This window comes from Capricornis sumatraensis, chromosome X (assembly GCF_032405125.1).
Source record: "Capricornis sumatraensis isolate serow.1 chromosome X, serow.2, whole genome shotgun sequence".
In the NCBI taxonomy this organism is placed as follows: Eukaryota; Metazoa; Chordata; class Mammalia; order Artiodactyla; family Bovidae; genus Capricornis; species Capricornis sumatraensis.
Genome location: NC_091092.1, coordinates 120027905 through 120038621, shown reverse-complemented (window position 1 = coordinate 120038621; position 10717 = coordinate 120027905). Strand labels below are relative to the sequence as shown.

At 48.4% G+C, this 10717-nt stretch overlaps 1 protein-coding gene across 1 annotated transcript; it reads left to right on the top strand.

Annotated features, from left to right (window-relative positions):
* Positions 1 to 1629: 1629 nt before the first annotated feature.
* LOC138071936 (melanoma-associated antigen B17-like) lies at positions 1630 to 2661 on the top strand. The gene has a single exon (XM_068963305.1). It carries the CDS (start codon positions 1630 to 1632, stop codon positions 2659 to 2661), a length of 1032 nt encoding a protein of 343 aa, XP_068819406.1.
* The last annotated feature ends 8056 nt before the right edge of the window (positions 2662 to 10717 follow it).

The window sequence follows — 10717 nt, the reverse complement described above, 5'->3', positions numbered from 1 at the left end:
ATGAGGCCTTGTCGTCGGATCAGCAGATGGGACGTAGCCCAGCATCTACAGGGGTTATGGCAAGGCATGGAGAACGACAGAGCATCACTTACTCCAGAAGAGGGAGCCCAGAGAGCCCTCGCTGTCGGTCTCATGGGCTCCAGGACGGCAGTTGAGTTGGGCTCCCCAATTCTTCCTGCTGCGGGTGCTGACACAAGTGAGAGGCATGGAGTGAGCCAGCTGACAGTTCAGGACAGGGACGTCCCAGGACCCCTTAAGAGTCAAGGCAAAGTCCACGTGCCAATCTCGGGAGAAGCTCCCCTGGAACCCCGCCTGTCCAGGTCCCGCCCCTGCTGCCCTCCTGGAGCCCAGATGCGCAGGACAGGTAGTGACGTCCTCCTAAGCACGCTGGGGGAGCGACGCCATCCTTGACAGTGCCGCTATCTCTGAGAGCTGCCATTGACGGTGGCCAGCGGGAGCAGACCCAAGTGTCATTGGGTGTCAAGATCAGACGTGACGTGAGTTACGAGTGCAGGGACACGTCTCTGCACCCCGAATCCCTTTTCCCTCTGAGAAGAGGGGGCCGCACAGCCTCCGGCCACCCTAGCCCTGCACTCAGACCAGAGGATCCAGCCTAGCTCTTAGGCCCCAAGACCGTCCACTAACCACTAGTTGTGGGGGAGGGAGTCTCGGGAAAGAATGCCTCTGTCAGGCTCTGCTGGACCCCAGCTCTGCTCAGTAGAGGGAGAGCCATGAGCCCTGTGGAGTGAAGGAGGGACCCTCGGGGGAATGACTGTCTCCATACACCAGAACGGCAGCCTTGTGTAACCCCCGACTCACCGGGATTTGGCTGTGGATCAGTGGGAAGCCGCCAAACAGATCTAAAGGCTGAGGGGTCCCTCACTGCGACCTCGGACAGAGAACACTCGGAGAAGAGGGGACTTGGGTCTGAGGGGCTGGCAGCTGATCAGTAGAGTGAGGATGTCAGGGTTCGGGCACAGTCAGGATTAGGACCATCCTCCCTGACAAACGGATGCCTTAGGACCCTCCGCTTTGGTCAGCGCTTCCTCCCGGCCAAACATTGGGAAGGGGGGTGGTGGTCTGAGAGGGGACTTGGAGCCTGGTTATGAAGGGACAGCAACGAGACAGCAGAAGGAAGGTGTTGGGACCCTTCACTGGGGGGCTGAGTACGCCCTCCTGTCCTCGTCTGGGGTGACAGGGAAGGTGGCAGTGTCAATTTCAGACAGGAGAGGGAATGGGCTGAGTGGCAGGATTGGGGGCGTTGGATATGAGGGTGTCTCGCACCAATTTTCATCTAACTCTGTATGTCAGCTGAGAGAACATGCCTCCCCTGACAGCCCCCACTGCCCCGCCCCTTCTAACGCCCAGGCAGGACTGTCTGCTGCACCCCAGGGCTCACTCTCCCTTGCTACTCAGCGGTCTCAGGGGACAGGCTGACCAGGAGATTAGGAGCCCTGTATGTCCTAGAACACTGGCCTCAAGGACCCTTCAGAGGCGGCTTCCATTCAAGCCAGGGAGGACTCTCCTCGCTGAAGGTTCTCACAGCATGTCCTTGTCCCTCCTCCAGGTGCCCTCCTTGTCTGCTTTCCTGCCCGCACTCCCACCTGCGGCCCCTGACCTGCTGTCAGCATGCCTCGGAGGCACAAGAACAAGTTCCATGCCCACGGGAAACGCCACCAGGTCTGGGGGGACACTCAGGAGGCCCAGGCCAGTGCTGCTGCAGCCCCGAAGGAGGAGTGCCCCTCCTCCCCCTCTTCTGCCCCTCAGGGTTCTCCCCTGAGCTGCCCTGCTGCTGGCGATCACCAGGAGCTTCAGGGAGCCATGGCCCCTAGCTCTCCTGATGCAGGGCCTTCCTGTGCAGGATCTGATGAAGGTGCCCAGGGCCCAGAGGAGGAAAGTGCAGGTGCCTCCCAGGCAGCCCCTGCCACTCAGAGCACTCGCAAAGATCCTCTGGCCAGGAAGGCCAGGATACTGGTGGAGTTCCTGCTGGAGAAGTACACCAAGAAGGAGCCCATCACGCAGAATGCCCTGATGAAAATCGTCAGCAGGAAGTACAGACAGCACTTCCCTGAGATCCTCAGTACAGCCCGTGAGCGTGTGGAGCTGGTCTTTGGCCTGGAGATGAAGGAAGTCGACCTTAGCAGGAACATCTACACCCTCATCAGCAAGCTCAACCTCGGGGGAAACGATTGTCCGAGTGGTGAGGGGGGGCTGCCCAAGTCTGGTCTCCTCACGGTGCTCCTCGGGGACATCTTCATGAATGTTAACCGCGCCACCGAGGAGGAGATCTGGGAATTCCTCAGTATGTTGGGGATCTATGCTGGGAGGAGGCACTGGATCTTTGGGGAGCCCAGAAGGCTCATCACCAAAGATCTGGTGCAGAAGGAGTACCTGAACTACCGCCAGGTGCCCAATAGTGATCCTCTGCGCTATGAGTTCCTGTGGGGACCGAGAGCTTGTGCTGAGACCAGTAAGATGAAGGTACTCGAGGTTCTAGCCAAGTTCCACGGTAGGGTCCCTAGTTCCTTCCCAGACCTCTATGACGAGGCTCTGAGAGATCAGGCGGAGAGAGCAGGGCTGAGAGGTGTGGCCAGGGCTCCACCCATGGCTAAGGCTAGTGCCCCTTCCAGGGCCAAGTCCCGCAGCTCCTCCCACATCTAGGGAGGGGGGCAGGGCACTTTGTTTCCTTTGTGTTGGAAGAGAGCAGTCAGGCTCCTAAATAGTGCAGAGTAGTAGGGGTGGAGGGAACAAAACCCATATCTTCTTACAGTTTTAAATGGTAAGCGAGTTTAGATCTAGTTTGTTTAACAAAATATACATCTGTTTTCTTGTGTTCATATGAGAAATACCTAATGAACGATGATTTAAATTGGAAAGGTAAAGAGGTGAAGGAGGTGTTTAGTATTTTCAAATGTTTTTACTTTTGATAAGGTTTATTGTGCTTCAGAATTCAAATGTATGAATTATATAAATCATAGCTTCTAGCTGTTCTAATGTTTTAAAAGTTTGGGTATTTGTAACACACACTGAAAGTACTGAATATATTGTTCACAATGCAAACAAGTTAACATGACATTAGAAGAGAATGTTTCTTCAAGAGCAGTCAAGCTTCTAAAGAGTGCATGGTAGTAATGGGTAGATCACATTTATTTCGATCACATTTCTCTCTCTCTTTCACACGAGTAACTTCTACATATTATTTGTTTCTTTTTTTTCCAAATATTTTACTTCTAAGAGGATGATTTACTTCTGAGTATTAATTTGGTAATGGTACTGCTGTTATATTCACTACTGTTTTTAAAGTTTTAAAGGTACAGTTTTGGTAGACATAAAAGAAATTCAAGAGCCATCTATACTGTCTTTCTGATCTGCAAGTAGGTAACATAGCACTGCAAGAGTGATTTTCATGCTACTGTGAAAGAAGACCACAGAAACTATGGAGAAACAAAAAGAAAATGGAGAAAAGAGTAAAAAGTCTTCAACTTGTGGTTTACCTTATTTCTTTTAAACATTCTTTTAGTAAAAATAAAAAATACTCTGACTTATTTAGCTCATTTAAGAATATTTGTTTCTTTTCTCCTAATTCACTGCATATTCTCTGGTCTCTTCTAGATTAAAAATAAACTCAGATGGGAAAGTGGTATTTGAGGGCTTCATAGTAATCATACCTTCCACTTATTACAAACCAATACTTCTTCATCAGTATGCCACTGCTTTATATGTAGTACATGCATTCCAGCATTCATGCAGGATTGGATTTAGCAGACTGCATTTGTGGATGGATAACTTGCCAATTTCTCAAGTTCACAAACTGATGAAGTGACCTTCCAAGGACTAATCCCCCGATTTGGATTAGTGGACAGCCCACAATGTGCCACTTCTCCCAGCCTAAGCCAGACATCATGTCTTTTCATTCAGTTTTCATCTAAACACTCCAAAAAATGTGTCTCGTTTGATACATAGGGCCCTGTCCCAAAGAACTGTTTTGGAATAAAGTTTAAAAAATGTTGATAAATGAGTGGTATGAAAGAAGACAAAACTATTCAGGGACAAGGTGGTCATGAACACATGCAATGTCAGATACCCTGAAAAGATCAACATGCCCTCATTTATCCTTCCTGATTCTCAGGGACATAAAAGCCTTAGCTTAAGCGCTGTGTCCCCGGGTCAATGGATGGAAGAGTCCCAGCCTCTGATAGTTATCAAGGGGAAGACTTTCGAACACTAGGGGTCCCATAAACTATATCCTGCTTCTTGCCTTGTGTGGTCATGGGGAGAGCAGTCTGTCTGAGGTGAGCCTTCCTTTACTGCAAGGCAACGTTGGAGAGGTTCTCAGGGAGCTGAGCACCTTGGTCTTGCAGCAGAAGCTCCAATTCTGCTCAAGTAGGAGATCCTAACAGGCCTTCATAGGATTTACAGTGAGGACACTGGGTGCTGATGAGTGGACCCCCATAGCAAGGGGGATGGCACGAAGGAACAGGCAAGGGTAGCTAGGGAGTAAGTCTCTCCCCTCCCCTTCTGTTCTCTCAAGAAGGCGAAAGCCTTGGCCACAGGCCAGCTGAATCAGCCAGTAGAAAGGGTGGATTCCCATATGCTACCAGAAATCAAGGTAAGAAATCTGATCTAAGCCTGGGGGACCACTGACTCCAGGAGAGAGTGGAGCCCTTGAATGTTCTCCTCCTCAGAAGGCCCCAATAGCTTTGCACACCTCTGGTTCATCCTGTCTTCCAATCAAGAACTTCCTTTGTGTTGAGGTGCACAGCCTGAGGTGAGTGGAGGGTGCAGTTTCGGTCTCGTCAGGAGTGAGGATGAGGTCCCAGAACGAGGGGCAAGAGGACCACTCAGCCCAGAACAGAGGAGACTTTGGAAGCGAACCCCTGATGTCAGCCCTATGACACCCAGGAGAAAGCTTTCTGGCTGAAGTGCTTCTCTTTCAGCTGGACAGGTCTCAGGGAGGTGAGAGCCTTGGTCTACTGGAAGAAGCCTCACTTCAGTACAGAGTGGAAACTATTGACTCCAGATGAGAATAAAGGGACTGCGCCTAGAACACAGCCCTGCCCATCTACACCTCGCAGTGGCAAATTTGGGAACGTGGGCATGATGCACCCCACACATTTCCTTTTAGAGCATCTCAGGAGGTGAGACCTGGGACTCAGGGGTCAACCTCAGGTCATGCCAAGAGTCAAGTAGAGGACCATGAGGACTAAAGGAACCACTCACACTATACCACTTTTATAGAATCCCTCCCCTAGGGTCAGCCATGAGTGACCACAGGTTGGCAGCCCTCACATCCTCCAAGGTGGTCTCAGGGAATTGAAGGCTCTAGCATGAGAGGACAGGTCTCATTAGGAGATGGAAAGTCAGTGAGAGGACCTGGAGAGAGGACAGTAATAGTGAAGAGAGGGAGGAAATACAGGTCTTCCTAGGAGCCTGACCGAGGACAGATGCAGCCAGCCATCAGAAGGCCTCAATTTCCAGTCCCAGCTTTCTGTCCTGAGAGACCACAGGTAGATGTGGTAAGGTAGGCAACCTTTCTATTGGGTCTCAGACTGTTGTGGGCCTTACTCTGAGCACATGTACTCAGGTAAAGAGACAGGAGCTCCAAGACCTCCCAGCAGTTCCCAGAGGACACCTGGTCATTTCTCCAGAGGAGCTTCAGGTAACCCTTGATGTGGCAGGGAGGACAGTTCTTTCATACGTGGGTCAGCTACTCTGTGCAGACTGATCTCCCCAGGCCTTTGTCCTTCCAATCCTCCATGATAAAGGGAACTGAAGGATGGCCCCAAACCAAGTGTTGTGCCCCTCCCCTCAAGTCCTTGCTAGGAAAGTTTACCCTTGATGTTTCTGCACATGCATGACTGCTTCTTCCACTTGTTGGGAAGAAAAATACTCACTAAATTCCAGACAATAGTCTAAGCTGGAGACCTTCATTTAGAAGGCTCCCACCAAGAGAAATGACAGCTCTTCACTGGAGAAGCCTGCCTCCATACAACAGGGATGGAATAGCATAGGATACAGGTAGCTGTCCCAGGTGACTCTGTGGAAAAGAATCCATGTGCAATGCAGGAGATGAAGGTTTGATCCCTGTTCTGGAACATCTCCTGGAGGAGAAGGTGGCTACTCATTCGAGTATTCCTGCCCTGAGAAACCCATGGACAGAGAGCCTAGAGTGCTGCAGTTCATGGGGTTGCAAAGAGTAGACATGAATGAGGGCCTGAGCACAGACACATAGACTGGTAGATCTAGAAGTCCAGAAAGGGAATAGAGACAGAGAAACCTAGGAATGATTGGCAGACTGTTGTAAGTTAACATTGTTCAAGAAAGGTATCAGAATGTAGTGGAGGAAGGCAGGTTTGTTTAAATATAAAGCCATAAATAATACAAGATATGTTTCCCAGGCTTTTAAGTAAAAGAGGAATGTCACGACCCTTCTATCCATTTGAAGTAGTTCTACAATAATCCAACTTTGACCTTATAAAGTCAGACACTCTCCTGCTCCAAATGAATTGGGCGGGAAGGCAGTGGCACCCCACTCCAGTACTCTTGCCTGGAAAATCCCATGGATGGAGGAGCCTGGTGGGCTGAAGTCCATGCTAAGGGTCAGACACGACTGAGTGACCTCCCTTTCACTTTTCACTTTCATGCATTGGAGAAGGAAATGGCAACCCACTCTAGTGTTCTTGCCTGGAGAATCTCAGGGACGGGGGAGATTGGTGGGCTGCCGTCTCTGGGGTCGCACAGAGTCTGACACTACTGAAGTGACTTAGCAGCTTAGCAGACGTAAGCCTGACCTCTACACAAAGAAGGCAGTCTTTCCTAGTCGTCCACTTTCCATTGACTATAGAGTGTATTCCACTTAATCCTCCAGGCAGAGCTCCGTCACCCGCCTGCTTGCATCTCTTACAAGCATCCTATATAAATAAATCTATTTCTTGCCTAACACTTTGCCTCTTGCTGAATTCCTTCTGTGCTGAGACACAAACAACCTGAGCCGCCCTAAGTCCAGGTATCAGGTGAGTGATTCTAATTAAAAGACCATGGTTTAAGTCCCAAACTGGAATTTGGGGTGTGGCTGGAGTCCTGGCCATGTGGATTTGAGTCAAAACCTGATGTGATAGGTTTCAGGTAGAGGAGGTCTCCATGCTACCCCATCGAAAATTTTAAACTATGGCCTGTTAAACTGGCTCATAGGGCTAGAATGAAAGTCACTTTCTTCTGCATTTCTCTGCACCTAGACTCCCAATATCTTTGCTTTTGGGTGGACAAATCCAGACACTGTATGCCATGAAAGCCTCCACTTTGTGTTTATAAAATTCAAGCTGAGTGTGTCTACAGGATAGGGAGAGAATGGACAAAGAAAGAAAAAGAAATTTTGCTAAAAATGTTCTGGCTACCTTCCGAAATATGGCTGCCCTTGTGTCTCAGATGGTAAAGAATCTAACTGAAATGGCAGGAGACCTGGGTTCAATCCTTGGATTGGGAAGTTCCCCTGGAGAAGGGAATGGCAACCCTCTCCAGTATTCCTGCCCAGAGAATCCCATGGACAGGGGATCCTGGAGGGCTACATTCCATGGGGCCACAATGACTCAGACATGACTTAGAGACTGAACTACAACAGCAATCACCTAACACTTCTTCTACTTTACCACTCCTTGCTGCAACTAGTGAAGCCCATTCGTCCTAGAGCCTGTGCTCCGGAGTAAGAGAAGCCACCACAATGAGAAGCCAGTGCATCCCAATGAAGGGTAGCCCCTGCTCCTCGAAACTAGAGAACACACACGCAGCAATGAAGAGCAAGCACAACCAAAATTAAATACACAAATAATTTCTTAAAAAAAAATATGCAGGCAATCCACAATGGGCCCTGGGGTGAGAACTGAACCACATTCTGCCCAGCAAGCTCACAGGTGAGGGATGCCATAGCCATGAAAAGGCCATAAGGGACTTCAGTGATACCTAAAGCCCCTTATGAGCATTTGTCATTTCCTTTTCAGATGGATAACTGACTGCCCATCGCTGAAGAGTTGCCCTTAGGTTTCCAGCGAGGTTCCTTATGTCCAAGTCTTCCGTGCCTTAAGGAAAATCTCTGAACTTTGAAAGACTTGCCAGATAGACTCGTCTGGCTTGACAATGCTTTACTTGCCTACAGAAGCCCTTCCCCTTCTCCTGATGATACTAACCATCAGCCAGCCCCTGAGCCCTGTTCACAGGAACTCTTTCTGGGCAAAAAAGGAGCCTCTTGGACCAGAGACCTCTTCTTCACTATACTCAGCATTGAACATCACTGCGCCCGGCCCCATCAACAATGCTTGGCTCTCTAACCTCGGGCTCCAGAGCTCCTTAAGCTCTACCCACCTCAGGAAGTCAGAGGGCCCACTAGATTTCCATAAGAATCTGAGTTCCCCTCTCCATGCAGGATCTCAGCTGGATAAAACAAGATTAAGGAAAATGCTCAGATGACCCCAAAAAATATCTAGACAAGTTTAGACATCTATGACTTTTGAGTTAAGCAGAAGGACATTTATATCATCGTTGCTCAAACATTCACTCAGGAAGAAAGGACAACTATATACAGAGTCAGCGCTCAGCTGGGAGACAGCTATCACATGGCAAACTCCCAAACATTTCCCATGGGAACGATGGCTGTTCCCTGTTCAGAATCTAATTGGGAGTATAATACTTGAGCCAGGTTAGCAGCCAGAGATGCTTTGTCTTCCTCTTCCCCACCTGAACACTGGTGGTCAGAGCACACCCAGAGAGGCTCCCTGTTCTGCCCAATGACCACCAGTAGGTTTCCAGCCATGTCAGGACCGAGCAAGACAAAGTGTCAGCACGGGGTGGCACAGGTGCACCAAGACCTAAAAGGTGACTAATGTAGCCCAGGGCTCACGATGCCATATTTATAAAAAGAGCACTGTGGCTTCTGTCTTCCCTCCCACTCCATGGATTTTGCTCGGGTACTTATGGGTAACTGCCTGCACGCTAGGAGAAAAGTTATATAACCTAAAGCTGTCCATCAGCTTGTCAGTCAAATGACACAGGATACACATGACCCTACCCCACAGCAGGACTGCTTCTGGTTTCCAGACAGCGTGCTCTCATCCTTCTCAGGAGTGTAATTTTGCTCTGCTTCATAAAACAGATACTTAAAACTGTTCTGTTTCTCCAATAAATTCTTTATCGTTGGGAGGACAAAAACAGGAAATCAGCGTTCTGCTGGTGAAAATATGGATCACATGTTTATTACTGTTTATCAGGTTCCAGTTAAAGTTTTTATATTTTATAATGCAAATATGGAAACTTTTCATTGCTGTGTGATCTAGAACAAGAAAACACAGCAATGGAAGAGGGATTTTCGTGCAAATTTGAAGAGACTCTGTGGTAAAATAACTTCACTCAGTTCAGTTCAGTTCAGTCACTCAGTCGTGTCCGATGCTTTGTGACCCCATAGCAACATGCCAGGCCTCCCTGTCAATCACCAACTTCGGGAGTTCACTCAAACTCATGTCCATCGAGTCCGTGATGCCATCCAGCCATCTCATCCTCTGTTGTCCCCTTTTCCTCCTGCCCCCAATCCCTCCCAGCATCAGAGTCTTTTCCAGTGAGTCAACTCTTCGCATGAGGTGGCCAAAGTACTGGAGTTTCAAATAACTTAGGTCAAGTGAAAAAGAAAAGAAAAAGTAAATTTTGGTAACTTTCTGGTTTTGTTAAATTCTTTAATACTCCTTTTTAGTAAAAGTATGTCCTTAGATTATTCAAGATTGTGGTAGAAATTAAATAGTAATAAAGTAGACAACTTTATCATTGTCACTCCTATTTCCAACCACTAATTGAGCATCTATCCTTGGAATGCTCCATGGCAGAACTGGGGATGGTAATAAAAAGAAGCCTGAGCCACTGTCCATAGAAGTTCAGTGTCTACAAGTTGCCGCCATATCAAGCAGATGGTGAGGTACCCTTTGAGACCTAAACAAGTGACAAGTTGAAACAAGGGATGAGAACGAGAGGAGGTTTCAGATGAGAGTAGTCAAAAGTAAATGCTTTGAGGCGAGGAATGTGGGCGCTTTGGAACACTGCAGTTCCCTTGAGGATGTAATTTGAAGTTAGGTGGGTTGGTGGGCTAAACGAGGCTGAGTGAATTGAGGGTGGAAGGTGACCCTGAAATTGGGGGATTAAGTTGAGAAGCTGAAGAACAGAAGGGAAGATTACCCTTGATTTTTACTTTGAGACTGTGGGTAAAACAGAGAGAATCTCCACCTGGGACAGGAACACAATGGGTTCTGTGCTCCTGCCCCAGTATAGGGAAACACAGTGCACAAACTGGGGATTTAACCCCACTGCCTCCAGGGTGTTTGGCAGAAAGAAGGATGGTATTTCCTTGAACTGAGACATCTAATATCCACTATAACAGCACTCTCCACACTGGGCTCAGAGGGCACTATGTTACAGAGATGTTCTACTGCCTATTTTAAGCATAATTTGGGGAACTTCAAATGAAGGCTACACTTTTGGTGCTGGTGAAATTAATGAAGATGGGGGGTGGTAGTATGGATGAAAATACAGCTGGAAGGGAAGATCTTCGTCCTTGACACAAATTCTAGAAGTTTTGAGTAGCATCCAGGGAGCAGAGATTCCTCTACATTCAAATGATAAATTTACACATGGGGAAATTTTATTTAGTTTTACTAAGCAGAACACTGTTCATTGTGAAACTGCC